Source organism: Schistocerca serialis, chromosome 2, assembly GCF_023864345.2.
Source record: "Schistocerca serialis cubense isolate TAMUIC-IGC-003099 chromosome 2, iqSchSeri2.2, whole genome shotgun sequence".
Lineage (NCBI taxonomy): Eukaryota > Metazoa > Arthropoda > Insecta > Orthoptera > Acrididae > Schistocerca > Schistocerca serialis.
The window spans coordinates 1,150,892,103-1,150,909,986 of record NC_064639.1 but is presented as its reverse complement, the minus strand read 5'-3'; the positions used below and the strand labels follow the sequence as shown (position 1 = coordinate 1,150,909,986).

At 43.6% G+C, this 17,884-nt stretch overlaps 1 protein-coding gene across 6 annotated transcripts in view; it reads right to left on the bottom strand.

Moving 5' to 3' along the window:
• LOC126458609 (UDP-glucosyltransferase 2-like) overlaps nucleotides 1-17,884 on the bottom strand; it is a 622,880-nt gene that overhangs the window by 266,857 nt on the left and 338,139 nt on the right. The window contains exon 3 of one of the 6 annotated variants that reach the window (XM_050095774.1): nucleotides 17,215-17,244. The exons of 4 other annotated variants lie outside the window; for them this stretch is intronic. In XM_050095774.1, coding sequence (XP_049951731.1) covers nucleotides 17,215-17,244 — 30 coding nt within the window. Of the gene's footprint in view, nucleotides 1-17,214; nucleotides 17,394-17,884 lie in introns of all 6 variants that reach the window. One more of the 6 variants, XM_050095773.1, reaches the window with a different exon arrangement.

Below are 17,884 nucleotides of genomic sequence, written 5' to 3'. Positions count from 1 at the left end.
CTGAAACGGTGTCTACCGTCGCCATATCAGGGAGCACTGCTGAATAAAGTTGAGCGTAATGCCCATAGAAGGCTTCTGCTATATCTGCTTGTTCAACCACATGTCGACCGTCGTCGGTTATCATGTCGGTTACCAGTGCCCTGCGGCGCCTCCTGCGTTCTAGGAGCACGTGGTGCATAGATGGTGTTTCTGATAGTATCATGTCTGGAGCACGCGACCGTATAACAGCGCCTTGTAAATGATGGCGTGCTAAGGAGACGAGCTGCGCTTTCGCGCGATTGACTATGATATGCCTGTCAGGTGAGGGCTCCATAGCAAGCCATTCCCGTAGGACGGTGTAATAGAAGTTTTCCGTGCTCCTCCTCCATGCCGCTGATCCCGGCCGTAAGCCATGAAGGTGCGTCTAAGAGCAGGCTTCGCACATTCAATCCACCAACTGAGGGTCGATCGGTATCGACCACGACGCCGTAAGGACGCGGTCCACGACTCTTCGACAGCACCTTTACATGCCGGCTCGTCCAGATGGGCGACGTTCAGTTTCCAGGGGGGCCTACTGCGCCACACACGTGCAGGTTGGAGGGCAATGGTGCAAATATAGGCTGTGTGGTCGGTGAATGCAGTGGGCCAGAGCTCTGCTCCTCTCGTCGCCGTCGAAAGGGTGCTTGTGACGTAAATCCTGTCCAACCGACTTGATGAATGGCTTGTATAATGGGTGTAACCAGGAGCTGGGCCATGGATGTGGCGCCACGTGTCAATCAGGTGGCGGTCACGCACTAGCATTTCCAATTCCGCACACGGGACGTGATGTGGCTGCTGATCAGATGGAGATAATGTACAGTTAAAATCTCCTCCGATCACCATATCGTCTATGTGGCCCATAAATAGACGCGTAATATCTTCCGAAAAAAAGCGGGCCCGATCTCTCCGTCTCCCTGATCCTGAAGGGGCATATACATTGATGAGTCGTACACAGTTGACAGTTACTGCCATGATTCTTGCACTCGGTAAGTACAGTACGTCCGTAGCCGCCAAACCGTCCCGTAACAGAACAGCCACACCACAATCGGTAGAAGAGGCGTGGGAGATGTGGGCGGTATATCCGTAGAAGTAAGGGAAACTAGCGACACATACTTCCTGTAAGAGGGCCACGTCGATGTCCGCCGCATCAAGCATGCGTTGTAGCATTGTCAGTTTCTGTGGTGCCCTTATCACGTTGATATTGATTGTGGCAAGGCGAAAGGTGTGCTGCCTAGCCTCTTCACCTAGGGTAGACGCCATGGCAATAAAAGCTAACCGCAAGAGATGCCGGACCCACCAAACCCGTTACAAATTATGAGTCGTTCACGCTAGGAGTGGCATCCCCAATGCCGCCCCCTCCCCTGTCACCCGTGCCCTCTTCAGGAAGTTCCTCAACATCGTCCGACCACAGTGGATGCAACACGATGCTGTGTGGCTGATCGGCACCTAAATCTCTCTCACGTACGTCGTCTTTGGTAGAGGTAGACGGATCGCCATCCATCGACGCGACCTGCCGCGTTTGTGGTGCAAGAAGTAACTGGGCACTCGTAGTATGGGCAAGTGAACCGTCTACACCACTTAGATCCTCAGCAGGCGCAGCATCCATGCTGTCTGATGAGATGTCACCTGCTTGACCGGCCGTGTGGAGGAGGCAATCGTCAGAAGGGGTCCGCCGACGTCGCTTGCGTCGTCGGGGCGAACGTTGCTTACGAACGTGGACATCCGTATCCGAATGTGGGAGGCAATCCAGCGTCGTATCACCTTCCGCTAGGAAAGCCGCGGTCGGGACAATGTTCGCGTCCACGTCCATCGCGTTCTGAATGTTATGTTGCGTCTGGAGTCCGTGGGACTGTTGCTGCTGTTGTTGCTGTGGAGGGGGCGACAGATGGGTTGGCACCGAGGGTCCTTCCTCTTCCTCCCGTGGTACTTCTGGCGTCGATGGATGTGTCTGATCGCCCGTTTCGTTCTCAACTATGGTGCGCATCGTCGTCTGAGCGTACGTGTGTGGCAGGATTGTCGTCCCCGTCGGGGAAACGGAGTCTCCCACTGGTATCTGCGTAATTCTACGTTGTAAGCAGCTCGATCGAACATGGCCTTCCTGCCCACATCCGGAACAGGTACGCGGTTGACCGTCGTACATGATGATTGCACGACAGCCACCGATGTTCAAATAGGACGGCACATGTTTCTTGAGCTCAAGTTTAATTTGGCGCACACCATTGTAGACCTTATAAATCGAGAAAGTTTGCCACTTTTCTGCAACGTGGCTGATAACATTGCCATATGGTCGGAAGGCGTTCTTGACAACTTCCTCTGGGACCTCGAAGGGGAGTTCAAAAACTCTTACAGTCCTTAGGCCCATGCCTGCATGATCCACCGTCACGGCACCGATATGCCCGTCAGAATGTTTGAATCAGAGAGTTCGAATATTTAGAAACCACTGTCGCGCAGACCTCTGCACTGGTCATTTTAACATAAACCACGCTCGCCGTTATAGAAAAATGTATTCCGACGACAGTCGCCGGATCTAAACGTAGATCGTCGCGTATGAACTGTTTTATTTCATAGGCTCGAGGACGCGCGTGATCTGGTTGGAAAGTAATTTTGATCGTATAGGACAAGAGAGTGCCCTGAACCTCTATCCGCTCCTCCGCCCTCTTTGACAAGGCCGTTGGCAGAATGAGGCTGACTTCTTATGCCGGAAGTCTTCGGCCAATGCTGATTATTTATAAATAATTTGGGCAGTGGCGGGGATCGAACCCGGGACCGAAGACGTTTTGATTATGAATCAAAGACGCTACCCCTAGACCACGGGTTACAAATGCATTAATTCTGATATTTTGTCGAAATCTAATCACTTTGACATCCATAGTATCTCAAGTATTGCTTCTTCTTTTGGTAAGAAAATATATTAATAAAACAACATTCTTCTCCTTCGTTGTATTTTCCTTTTACTGGCTTTACCCTACTTCGAGTCCGTAAATTGCTTTGAAAATACAAGTAACATAATAATTTGAAGAATTAATCACGAATAGCAAATGTGAGAGTACTGAGCAATGTACGCACTGGTCGTTATATCTCAGATGCTGGGATATCACGCTGTAGTTGTTCTCCACTATGGTGGTCCTGAGGCAGGAGAGCTTTTAATTTATTTTTCCTAACACTAACGGTTGGTACTTGGCTCTCCGTTTGAACTACTTTCATTCATAGTTTCCTCAGGTTGGTAGAGCTGAATTTTGATTTGTTAAGGACTTTATGTACTAGTACTGCTTTGCACCCAGCGTCACTGTCTGTTAATCCAATTCCGCCTCGTTCAAAGGGTAATGTTACTGTGCTCTGCCTTACTTTCGATATTGTAACGACATACGAAATACCCAACAGCTCAGAGCTGAATTTTTGCCAATGGCGTTGGTGCAAGCGAAATGGCCACTATACAGGGTGAAGCGAAATTCGCGCACTCAGGCTTCGCAGCGCAACACCTCACATGCCAGCGATGAAAAAATGTGGCAGAAAATTTCGTCCGTCAACTACAACTGGCAGGAAAAGGGCGTTAAAGTGTGGTAATCTCGCAACTATGGTACCACATGTAGGCTAACTACCTCTGACAGCATGTATCAGTTGTGTCTTACATACTCCGCAAGCCACCTGACGGTGTGTGGCGGAGGGAACCTTGAGTACCTCTATCGGTTCTCCCTTCTATTCCAGTCTCGTATTGTTCGTGGAAAGAAGGATCGTCGATATGCCTCTGTGTTGGCTCTAATCTCTCTTTTTTTTATCCTCATGGTCTCTTCGCGAGATATACGTAGGAGGGAGCATTATACTGCTTGAATCTTCGGTGAAGGTATGTTCTCGAAACTTTAACAAAAGCCCGTACCGAGCCACTGAGCGTCTCTCTTGCAGAGTCTTCCATGGAGTTTATCTATCATCTCCGCAAAGCTTTCGCGATTACTAAATGATCCTATAACGAAGCACGCTGCTCTCCGTTGGATCTTCTCTATCTCTTCTATCAACACTATCTGGTACGGACCCCACACTGTTGAGCAGTATTCAAGCAGTGGCCGAACAAGCGCACTGTAACCTACTTCCTTTGTTTTCGGATTGCATTTCCTTAGGATTCCTCCAATGAATCTCAGTCTGGCATCTGCTTTACCAAAGATAAACTTTATATGATAATTCAATTTTAAATCACTCCTAATTCGTACTCCCAGATAATTTATGGAATTAGCTACTTCCAGTTGCTGACCTGCTATATTGTAACTAAATGATAAGGGATATATCTTTCTATGTATTCGCAGCACATTACACTTGTCTACATTGAGATTCAATTGCCATTCCCTGCACCATGCGTCAATTCGCTGCAGATCCTCCTGCATTTCAGTACAATTTTCCATTGTTGCAACCTCTCGATACACCACAGCATCATCTGCAAAAACCCTCAGTGAACTTTCGATGTCATCCACTAGGTCATTTATGTATATTGTGAATAGCAACGGTCCTACGAACTCCCCTGCGGCACACCTGAAATCACTCTTACTTCGGAAGACTTCTCTCCATTGAGAATGACATGCTGCGTTCTGTTATCTAGGAACTCCTCAATCCAATCAGACAATTGGTCTGTTAGTCCATATGCTCTTACTTTGTTCATTAAACGACTGTGGGGAACTGTATCGAACGCCTTGCGGAAGTCAACCCGTGTCTATGGCCCTCTGAGTCTCGTGCACGAATAGCGCGAGCTGGGTTTCACACGACCGTCTTTTTCGAAACCCATGCTGATTCCTACGGAGTAGATTTCTAGTCTCCAGAAAAGTCATTATACTCGAACACAATACGTGTTCCAAAATTCTACAACTGATCGACGTTAGAGATATAGGTCTATAGTTCTGCACATCTTTTCGACGTCCCTTCTTGAAATCGGGGATGACCTGTGCCCTTTTCCAATCCTTTGGAACGCTACGCTCTTCTAGAGACCTACGGTACACCGCTGCAAGAAGGGGGGCAAGTTCCTTCGCGTACTCTGTGTAAAATTGAACTGGTATCCCATCAGGTCCAGCGGCCTTTCCTCTTTTGAGCGATTTTAATTGTTTCTTTATCCCTCTATCGTCTATTTCGATATCTACCATTTTGTCATCTGTGCGACAATCTAGAGACGGAACTACAGTGCAGTCTTCCTATGTGAAACAGCTTTGGAAAAAGACATTTAGTATTTTGGCCTTTAGTCTGTCATCCTCTCTTTCAGTAACATTTTGGTCACAGAGTGTCTGGACATCTTGTTTTGATCCACCTACCGCTTTGACGTAATACCAAAATTCTTAGGATTTTCTGCCAAGTCAGTACAGAGAACTTTACTTTCGAATTCATTGAACGCCTCTCGCATAGCCCTCCTCACACTACATTTCGCTTCGCCTAAGTTTTGTTTGTCTGCAAGGCGTTGGCTGTGTTTATGTTTGCTGTGTAGTTCCCCTTGCTTCCGCAGCAGTTTTCTAGCTCGGTTGTTGTACTACTGTGGCTCTTTTCCATCTCTTACGATCTTGCTTGGCACATACTCATCTAACACATATTGTACGATGGTTTTGAACTTTGTCCACTGATCCTCAACACTATCCGTACTTGAGAAAAAACTTTTTTGTTGATCCATCAGGTACTCTGAAATCTGCTTTTTTTCACTTTTGCTAAACAGAAAAATCTTCCTACCTTTTTTTAATATTTCTATTTACGGCTGAAATCATCGCTGCAGTAACCGCTTTATGATCACTGATTCCCTGTTCTGCGTTAACTGTTTCAAACAGTTCGGGTCTGTTTGTCACCAGAAGGTCTAATATGTTATCGCCACGAGTCGGTTCTCTGTTTAACTGCTAAAGGTAGTTTTCAGATAAATCACTTTAAAAAAATTTCACTGGATTCTTTGTCCCTGCCACCCGTTATAAACGTTTGAGTCTCCCAGTCTATGGCTCTGAGCACTATGGGACTCAACTGCTGAGGTCATTAGTCCCCTAGAAGTTAGAACTAGTTAAACCTATCTAACCTAAGGACATCACAAACATCCATGCCCGAGGCAGGATTCGAACCTGCGACCGTAGCGGTCTTGCGGTTCCAGACTGCAGCGCCTTTAACCGCACGGCCACTTCGGCCGGCTCTCCCAGTCTATATCCGGCAAATTAAAATCTCCGCCCAGAACTATAACATGGTGGGGAAATCTACTCGAAATACTTTCCAGATTATCCTTCAGGTGCTTAGCCACAACAGCTGTAGAGCCAGGGGGCCTGTAGAGACATGTGAGCGCTCGTATTACTTGTAATATAAATGACAAGTAGATGTTATGTTACTGTACTGTGCTATCATCTTTAGCATCTCGAAATTGATATTGTTTTTGTGGTTATCCTGCTGGTAGCCGGCACAGTAGCTCAGCGCGTTCCGTCAAAAGGCTGCTCGGCCTATGTAATGAACTGAGCAAAGGATGTGACGTCTGCCAAGACCAAATGCAACGAACAATACCGAACAAATTAAAAAAAGTGCCATCGGTAGAGTTTTGGGTTTGTATGCAGGAGGTCGAGGGTTTTATCCTGGGTTTGGGCACATTTAATTTTTTTATTTGCTAATTTCATTCTGACATTTCATACTGTAACAGACACTAATTTCTTAGGTCACATGTATCCTAAATTTACAACATTTTGTAACGCTGAACATGCAGAAACAGAGATGAAATAGACAGTTGAAACAAATGACTTCTCACCGGACAGGGTAACTACAAAAACAATATCAATTTCGAGATGCTAAAGATGATAGCACAGTACAATAACGTAACATCTACTTGTCATTTATATTACAAGTAATATGAGCGCTCAGATGTCGCACATTAGCAACCAGTGACAATAATAATGTCCGTATTAATGACCGCATGACCTTCACAACAGAATACTTTGTCCTCAGAACAACAGATGCTCTACATTGCGCAATCCGCCGTATCATACAGCTCTGGACCTTTCGCAGCAAAGCTGCGTCCACAGTAATAATAATAAAGCATTGAGATACGTATTAAACAGCATGCGGTTACCAGACTCAATGTTGAAAGGCGTAATTTGTGGGACCGTGGTAATAACACATACAAATAATAACCGAGTTTGGACATCATTTGCCAGATACTGTACCACCTGGACTACATTTACCAAATAAAGAACATATGCCTCAATACAAGATCGAACCATCGACCTCGTGCGTGCTAGCCAAAAACTCTTCGCAGTGCACCAACAGCACAGCACAACTGATTCGTGCTGTCAGAGGCAGTAACCGTACATGTGGTTACAGTGTTGCCAGATTGCCACTCTTTAACGTCCTTTTTCTACCGGATGTAATCACCGGACGAAATTTTGAGAGACATTTTTTATCGCTGGCTTTTGAGGAGTCGCGCTGCGAAGCGCGAGTGCGCGAATTTCGCTTCAAGCTGTGTAAAACACTTTAGATAAGATGAACTGGTCCAGTAGTTTTATTTCCTGGATCTTATTGACGCTTGCCTTGGGCTGTAGTTGTATCCTCGACCTCATTTTGTTCAACACAGAGTCAGTTTTAATCCTTACTTTTTGTGTGTCGGACACCAGATCAAGGCCATAGACTTCGCACTTTTGTTCCTGCAGGTAACTATCGTCCTTCTGGCTCTAACCCTTTCCCTGAGTTCATCACCTTGGATTTGTTGCAGTTAATCGTGGCCGCTGTTGCTTCATAGTAAGTGTTGAGTAAATACCTTAGGGCGTGCGTTATCTGGTCTTGAGCTGACACGTGGTCAGATCATCTGTAAGCACTCACCTTACGAATTTCTCTCTTAGTAAGATCGAGCCTGGAACGAGCTGTCAGGTTCCCCGAGGAGAGGTCCATCGATAGACAGGAACCATGACGGAATGACCGTTGCACATCGAATGGCCCAGTTAACTGGCCATTGATCATGATTTTTGGACTGGGCTCCTTGCCAAATTACACTGACAGTAATTTCTGCGTTGCTTGTAGTAGAAAATTGTGAGCGAACTGATCGAAAGCTTTAAAAAATCTATAGATATTACAGAGGCGATGTTTTAACGGTACTCTTAATGGCTGTTGTGTAAAGGTAGTCCGGGAGTCGATTATACTGCGACCAGAGACCGCGCATGGTTGGGAATCTCTTTCCATGTTTTTCATTACGTCCCTTAAGCCTGCATTTAGGCTCGAGCTTGTTTGTATTCATCAACCTCATAGGCCTGAAGGATTCGATGTTTGTTGACGGGTATTTCTTTGGTAGCAGTACGATCAACCCCTGTGGAAAAGCTTGGAGGGAGCTGTTGGACATTCCATGCGTCATTTAATCTGTTAATTAGCTCTTCGTTCAGTATTTCAAAGTGAGTGAGAGAATTGTTAACTGCTTCTGCCAGTTTACGAAGTATGTAACTTATTTGCGATGATCTCCCTCTATATCTCAAAAGTGTCTGTTTTGCCTGTTGAATATCGTCTTTCGCAAACATCACTGTACCTGCAATTTCAGAGCTGTTGAGACTTACATCGTCTCTTGCAATTTCGGCGGCACTGTTTCAACTTCCTACAATAACGCAGTTCTACTTAACTGGCTTAAAGCAAAGAACTGGGATGTATATAAAATACACGAAGAAAACGAATTTGGATGCCGAGAGAGCAAGCCTTAGACGACTACCAAAGGAGATTACTGCCGAAAGATCTTTCACTAAATCCAAAGAAATTGCGATCGTATGTAAACTCGAACTGACAAGAAAGTTACTGTCCAGTCACTCAGACAAGATAGGAAGTGAAACAGAGTAGCAAAGCAGAACCAGAGAGGCTTTCCTGTACAATGGAAACCCCAGGATTACTGCCCCAACTTAATCCTCGTACCACCGAAAAGATAAATGAATTAGATGTTACTGTCACTGGCGTTGAGAAACAGCTGGAATTTTTAAAATTAAATGAGTCCCAAGTGCCCGATGGAATCCATATGGTATTCGATACCCAATTTGTGGCTGAGTCACATCGTCGCATAATCTGCCGTAGATAGCTCGAACAGAAAACCGTGCCCATTAGTTTTAAGAAAGCGCAGGTCACACCTGTCTACAAGAAGAGCAACAGAAGCGATCCACAAAACTACTGTCCAGTATCCTTGACATCCATTTGCTGTACACTCTTAGAACATTTTTTGAGCTGAAACATAATGAGGTACCTCTAACAGAACGACATTCTCCCTGCCAACCATCAAGGATTTCGAAGAGATCGATCACGTGAAACCCAACAAACACTTTCCTCACACAACGCCCTGAAAATCATGGACCAAAGCAGTCATATAAATGCAATGTTTCTCTATTTGCAAAAATAACTTGAAACAGTACCACATATGCGCTTATTGTCAAAAGGACGATCCTATTGGTTATCAAGTGAAATTTGGGACTGGAATGAGGAGTTTTTGACAGGGACGACGCGGTATGTTATCTTGGATGGAGAGTCATCAGCAGATGAAGAAGAAACTAAACTTTGGGGGTCGCCCACAGAAATGCATTGGGTCCCTTTCAGTTCATGCTGTATGTTAACGACCTAGCGGACAACATTATTGTGGTGTCACCGCCAGACACCACACTTGCTAGGTGGTAGCCTTTAAATCGGCCGCGGTCCATTAGTATACGTCGGACCCGCGTGTCGCCACTGTCAGTGATTGCAGACCGAGCGCCGCCACACGGCAGGTCTAGAGAGACTTGCTAGCACTCGCCCCAGTTGTACAGCAGACTTTGCTAGCGATGCTACACTGACAAATACGCTCTCATTTGCCGAGACGATAGTTAGCTTAGCCTTCAGCTACGTCATTTGCTACGACCTAGCAAGGCGCCATGACCAGTTATATTGAGCTTATTATTAATGTACCGTCAAGAGCGATTTACACCAATTGTGGATTAAAGTTAAGTATTACATCAACTACGTACTTTATTTGCTACTATAAATTCTCTTAACTGTTCCAGACCTCACGCCAGTCTGCGTCAGTTAAAGCGTGCATTTCGGCCACACGGTGTTGGCACTTCTGCCAACACTACAATTATAGTTAACTGAGACTTACAGATGACACAGTTGTCTACAATAAACTACAGCCTGAACAAAGCTGCACAAATATTCAGACTTTGATAATTTCCAAATCTCTGCGCTGAGACTTACAAGTCGATTTAAGTGGTGCACTTCACGAAACGAAGAAAAGTAGTTTCATATAACTGTAATGTCAGTGTGTTACAGCTGGAATCGGTTAACTCATCTGAATATCTGGGTGTACAGGTATTCGAGACATGAAATGGAATGAGCACATAGGCTCAGTCGTACATAAAGCATGTAGCAGACTTCAGTTTATTCGTAGAATACTACGGAAATGGGATCAGTCTAAAAAAGGATTGCTTACAAATCACCCGTACGACCGCTCAAGTATGTGAAACCCGTATCAAATAGGACGAGGAGGTGACATGAGCATATACAGAAAAGGACAGCACGAATGTTAACAGGTTTGCTGACCCACAGGAGGGTGTCACAGAGACGATGAAAGAACTTAACTGGTAGACTCTCTTCAAGAGACGGAAACTATCCTGAGGAAGTCTACCAAGAAAGGTTCAAGGACCGTATTTAAATCGCGACTAGGAACACACAATAACCACCATCGTACGGCTCTTATAAGGATGCTAAGGAAAAGTTTACGTTAAATATAGTACGTACAGACGGATTCGAACAATCATTCCTCCAGCGCTCCAAACGTGAACGGAATGGGAAGGAAGTTTAATAACTCGTACTGCGGGACGTAGCCTTTTCCATGCTATTTACAGTGGCTCAATTCAGTCAACAGATGCAGACTGTAAATACTATGTCGATTTCAGCCAAGTATGAAACGGAAGATGAAAATTTAATTGCAATAGGGGACTGGAATTAGACAGTAGAAGAAGGAAGAGAAGCAGAAACTATATGTGAATATGGACTTGGGGGAAAGGTATGAAAGAGGAATCCGCCTGGTAGAATGTTGCAGAGAGTATAGTTTAATCACTGCTAAGGAAACATAGTAGGTGAATATGGATTGGGTGGAAGAAATGAAAGATGAAGCCGCCTTGTAGAATTTTGCACAGAGCATAACTTAATCATAGCTAACACTTGGTTCAAGAATCATAAAAGAAGGTATACCTGGAAGAATCCTGGAGATACTAAAAGGTAACAGACAGATTATATAATGGTAAGACAGAGATTTAGGAACCAAGTTTTAAATTGTAAGACATTTCCAGGGGCAGATGTGGATTCTGACCACAATCTATTGGTTACGATCTGCAGATTGAAACTGAAGAAACTGAAAAAAAGTGGGAGTTTAAGGAGTTGGGACCTGGATAAACTGAAAGAACCAGAGGTTGTACAGAGTTTCAGGGAGAGCATTAGCGAACAATTGACAGGAATGGGGGAAAGAAATACAGTAGAAGAAGAATGAGTAGCTCTGAGGGATGAAGTAGTGAAGGCAGCAGACGATCAAGTAGGTAAAAAGACTAGGGCTAATAGAAATCCTTGGGTAACAAAAGAAATATTGAATTTAATTGATGAAAGGAGAAAATATAAAAATGCAGTAAATGAAGCAGGCAAAAAAAAAATACAAACGTCTCAAAAATGAGATCGACAGGAAGTGCAAAATGGCTAAGCAGGGATGGCTAGAGGACAAATGTAAGGATGTAGAGGCTTGTCTCACTAGGGGTAAGATAGATGCTGCGTACAGGAAAATAAAAGAGACCTTTGGAGAGAAGAGAACCACTTGTATGAATATCAAGAGCTCAGATGGAAACCCAGTTCTAAGCAAAGAAGGGAAGGCACAAAAGGTGGAAGCAGTATATAGAGGGTTTATACAAGGGCGATGTACTTGAGGACAATATTATGGAAATGGAAGAGGATGTAGATGAAAACGAAATGGGAGATAAGATACTGCGTGAAGAGTTTGACAGAGCACTGAAAGACCTGAGTCGAAACAAGGCCCCGGGAGTAGACAACATTCCATTAGGACTACTGGTGGCCTTGGGAGAGCCAGTCATGACAAAACTCTACCATCTGGTGAGCAAGATGTATGAGACAGGCGAAATACCCTCAGACTTCAAGAAGAATATAATAATTCCAATTCCAAAGAAAGCAGGTGTTGACAGATGTGAAAATTACCGAACTATCAGTTTAATAAGTCACAGCTGCAAAATACTAACGCGAATTCTTTACACACGAATGGAAAAACTGTTAGAAGTGGACCTCGGGGAAGATCAGTTTGGATTCCGTAGAAATGTTGGAACACGTGAGGCAATACTAACCTTACGACTTGTCTTAGAAGAAAGACTAAGAAAAGGCAAACCTACGTTTCTAGCATTTGCAGACTTAGAAAAAGCTTTTGACAATGTTAACTGTCATACTCTCTCTCAAATTCCGAAGATGGCAGGGGTAATATACAGGGAGCGAAAGGCTATTTACAATTTGTACAGAAACCAGACGACAATTATAAGAGTCGAGGGGCGTGAAAGGGAAGCGGTGGTTGGGAGGAGAGTGAGACAGGGTTATAGCCTCTCCCCGATGTTATTCAATCTGTATATTGAGCAAGCAGTAAAGGAAACAAAAGTAAAATTCGGAGTAGGTATTAAAATTCATGGAGAAGAAGTAAAAACTTTGAGGTTTGCCGATGACATTGTAATTCTGTCAGAGACAGCAAAGGACTTGGAAGAGCAGTTGAACGGAATGGACAGTGTCTTGAAAGGAGGATATAAGATGAACATCAACAAAAGCAAAACGAGGATTATGGAATGTTGTCAAATTAAATCGGGTGATGCTGAGAGAATTAGATTAGGAAATGAGACACTTAAAGTAGTAAAGGAGTTTTGCTATTTAGGGAGTAAAGTAACTGATGATGGTCGAAGTAGAGAGGATATAAAATGTAGACTGGCAATGGCAAGGAAAGCGTTTCTGAAGAAGATAAATTTGTTAACATCGAGTATAGATTTAAGTGTCAGGAAGTCGTTTCTGAAAGTATTTGTATGGAGTGTAGCCATGTATGGAAGTGAAACATGGACGTTAACTAGTTTGGACAAGAAGAGAATAGAAGCTTTCGAAATGTGGTGCTACAGAAGAATGCTGAAGATAAGGTGGGTAGATCATGTAACTAATGAGGAGGTATTGAATAGGATTGGGGAGAAGAGAAGTTTGTGGCACAACTTGACTAGAAGAAGGGATCGGTTGGGAGGACATGTTTTGAGGCATCAAGGAATCACAAATTTCGCAATGGAGGGCAGCGTGGAGGGTAAAAATCGTAGAGGGAGACCAAGAGATGAATAAACTAAGCAGATTCAGAAGGATGTAGGTTGCAGTAGGTACTGGGAGATGAAGAAGCTTGCACAGGAAAGAGTAGCATGGAGAGCTGCATCAAACCAGTCTCAGGACTGAAGACCACAAGAACAACAACAATAATAATGTGTTGTATTCCTGGTTGTATTCCTGGAAGAGATATGAAGACACTGGGAGGTTTCAGATTCTTGTATAATGCTAAGAAGGAGATTTCGGAACCAGATTTCTAATTTTAAAGCATTTCCAGGGGCAGAAGTGGACCAAGGCCACAATTTATCGGCTATGAAACGTTGACAAACTGGAGACATTGCAAGAAGGAAGGAAATTAAGAAAATAGACCTCTTAAGCTGAAAGAACCGGAGACTGTTGAGAGCTTCAGAGCGAGCACTAGGCAACGGTTCATTAGAGAAAGGGGAAAGAGTACAGTCTAAGTAGTTTCGGGCCGGGACCCATTCCCAAATCGTCGTTACATAGTCAAAAATGATATTTCGTAAAATGCAGAAACCATGTCAAAAATGTGCAAAGGAACGTTACAGAAAATCTGTAAGACATGTAACTGTTCGTAGGAACATTTCTGACATCGGTTTTGCATTTTCGAAAATACCATTTTTGACTATGTTACTACGATTTTAAAATGAGCCCTGGCCAGCAACTACTCGCCGAATGAATAAAAAGTGAATTTTGCAACTTTGGTTGGTTTTTCGTTGTACTGATTAAAAGAAATTGCTGACCTATTCGAGCGTGCTGGAATTACGAATGGGAACCTTGGAGACCTGAAATAGTGAAGACAGCAGAGAATAAAATAGATTAAGAGACAAGGCCAAGTAGAAATCCTTGGATAACACGGAGATATTCGATTTAACCGATGAAAGGAGAAAATGACAAAAATCCAGAAAAATGAAGCAAGGGAAAGTTAATACAAACGTCTGAAGAATGAGACTGACAGGAAGTGCGAAACGGCTAATTAGGAATGGCTAGAGGACAAGTATAAGGATTTTGGAGCATATATCACTGGGGTTGCACCAAACCAGTCTCAGGACTGAAGACAACAACAACAACAACAACAACAACAACAACAACAACAGTAGGGGAAAGATGGATACAGCCTGCGGAAAATTAAAGACGCCATGGGACAAAAGACAAACAACTGTATGAATATCAAGTGCTCATGTGGAAAATCACTGCAAAGAAAAGAAGGGAAAGCTGAAAGGTGGAAGGAGTCTATAGAGGGTCTATGTAAGGGAGATGAACTTAGCCAGTATTACAGAAATTGAAGAGGACGTAGATGAAGATGAGAGATATACTATGAGAACAATTCGACACAGCACTAAATGAGTTATGTCGAAACAAGGTCTTGGGCGTAGACGTCATTCCTTCAGAACTATTTATAGCCTTTGAAGAGCCAACCATGAGAAAACTCTTCCATCCGGCGTACAAGATATATGAGGCAGGCGCAATACCACCAAGACTTTAAGAAGAATGTAAATAATTCAAATTCCAAAGAAAGCAGTTGCTGACAAGTGTGAAAATTACCGAAGTATCACTTTAATAACTCACGGCTGCAGAAGACAAAGTCGAATTTTTTACTGAATTATGGGAAAACTGGTAGTATCCGGCCTAGGAAAAGATCAGTTTGGATTGCAGCGAAATGTAGCAACACACGAGGCAGTAATTACTCTGACTTATCTTAGAAGACAGGTTAAGGAAAGGCAGACCTATTTTTATAGAATTTTTAGCCTTGAAAAATGATTTTAACAATGCTGACTGGAATTCTCTCTTTGAAATTCTGAAAGAGGAGACAAAATACAGGGAGTAAAAGGACATTTGCAACTTGTACAGAAACCAGATGGTAGTTCTAACTCTAGGGGCATGAAAGGGAAGCAATAGTTGTGAAGGGAATTAGACAGGTTTGTACCCTATCCCCGATGTTATTTATTTTGTACATTGAACTAGCGATAAAGGAAACCAAACAAAAATTTGTATTATGAATTAAAGACAGGGAGAATAAATAAAGCTTTGAGATTATCCGATTACGCCATAGTGCTGAGACAGAAATGAGTTAAAGGGCAACTGAACGGATGACAGTGTCGTGAAAGGAGCATGTAAGATATTCCCATGTTCCTGATCTTTTAATGTGTCCAGAATTCGGACTGAGAATAATTCGCTTCTCTTTATATTCCCGCTTCGTTGTATTTGACCCTACAATCCCCAGATTCTTCACTACCTTTCCTCCCATACGATTTTCCGCAGACAACTGAATCAGCTTCCGAGTGAGGCACTTATACATTCTATCTCGCTTTCCCATAGGTCAATATTGGAAGTTCTTGAGAGCTCTTTGTTTATATTGTTTTGCCCCTCTTCTTTACTATTCGACACAAATTTTCTTCTTAGACTATTCAAAATTTTGCATTTCTATACCAGCACAGCCAATTTTGTCCATCTGTGAGTCTCCTCGTGATTCTAATAGTGAATCAGCAGTTGTTCAGCTGGAGTTCCAGGGCACCGTCAATCGCGCCCCCCTCAGTGACCCCTATCGCTGATGTTTCTGAGATTTTTTTTGAAAACAGTTCGACCACAACTGCAATGTTCTTTGCAGGTCTGGGTGTTTTCCGTTTGTTATCTTTTTTCATTAATGCCAGCTGATCTATAATCAGCAACTTTAGTCGTAGCCTAGGCTTCACTGTGAGGTGATGGATAAGTATTTGGCGTTCCTAAGTCATTCTGACTTTTTGTACTTACTCCCAAAGAAGAAACGCACGTCCGTTTCAAACATTTGTAATATCGCTGTTATGTTCAGGCTCACTCTTTACACGTTCGGCGTCATTCATACCAAATGAATTACTTTCAAATTATATGGCACCGTTTGCTACCAATTCGGCATTTATTCCTGCAAGGAACTCCGAAATTAAAGGTTATTGTGCAGTTAGGTGGTGCTCAAGATGGAATTTTCAACCGAAGTAGTCGTGTTTAACGCGATCTGTTTCATTTCGTATGAAGCAAGCTGGTAATTGCTCCATTTGTGAAATATGTGCTTGACAGCCATCAGTATTCATTCTGGACGAGGTCTTGTTCCGTTTTGGGTGGGAAACAGATAAACGTTTGCCCATACCTCGTTCAGGACTGCACAAACGTTGACATAAGTCAGCAAATTGAGTTTTATTACTTTGTGTGGAACTTTCATAGTACGTTAGAGACTCTCACATTTGTCAAGTTGACTTCGATTGGATTAACGGCAAACTTAGAGACTGAGCATGTTGCTAATGTTAACTTACAGTTGCCAAGAAACTCACACATTATTCGCTCATACACTAAGTTGGAGCAAATTAAGGAATAGTAGAAGAGCTTGTCATTGTTAAGTGGCGTACTGTGTACTTCATCTCACGTTAGTTTCATGTAGGTAACTACCCGTTTTTTAATTTCTGGAGCTATTGGTCGCTCGTTGTCCTTGTCACATTTCACAGTACATGTCGGGCGGGGGGGGGGGGGGGAGGGGGGGGGGCAAGCAGGTTTCCATTGCTGTTTATACTTTTTCCACCATTTAGGAATGGGTAAGATCTATAATTTTCCGCTTAATGGGGCTGCGTAATACACAAACGAGACGGGAGGACTAGCATTAGCACTGGCTGCAGCGTACTCAAGTCAACACGATGTGACCGTTCAATAGGAACTGCCCCAGACCAACTTCAGAGCTCCATAATCACTGCTATGTTCAATAACTTCGACCAGCTCTCTCATTTTCGTTCGTCAGTTCAGCTGAAGATTCATATCAAGTTAGAGATTTCGGTAACATTACGAGGATTCCGTCTACAGCCTTGCCGCACGTTTCGTACTTTATAACTTGAAGCAATCCGTTTATAAACTTACCTTGAGAGGTCTTGCAGTAAATAAAGTGACCTCATGGCCCTTTGCAAGTAAAGCATTCGTTAATATGCGGAACTGCGTCTGATGACTGTGAGATGGGGTTGGAACCACCACCAGTATCTTCGAGGCAAAGGTTTCTAGTACCAACACCAACATCAGTGTAGCTACTCGGAGGAAGCTTCCTGAAACGAGAGAAAATGAACATGGTTTCAGACTTATTCGATAGTGTTTTGAAGACACACAAAGCAATGGATTAAAGCTGACAAGGGGACCAACAGACCTATTAACCACGGATTTTGATGAGTCTTAGGTATGTTGTGGAGGGACGGATAAAATATGGCTCTAAGCATTGTGAGACTTAACATCTGAGGTCATCAGAACCCTACAACGTAGAACCACTTAAACCTAAGTAACCTAAGGACATCACACACATCCATGCCCGAGGCAGGATTCGAACCTGCGACCGTAGCTTTCGCGTGGTTCCAGACTGAAGCGCCTAGAACAGCTCGGTCGCAACGGCTGGCTGTAGAGGGACGTGTCGTGAATATCTGACTATGACTTTTCGTGTGATGGCTCCCAGTTTTCGAAAAAAACCGATGCTGAAATTTTATGCGTACCTCCAAAACCCAAAGCGCTAGTTTTTTTAGGACTGATAAGAGAATAAAAATTAAAT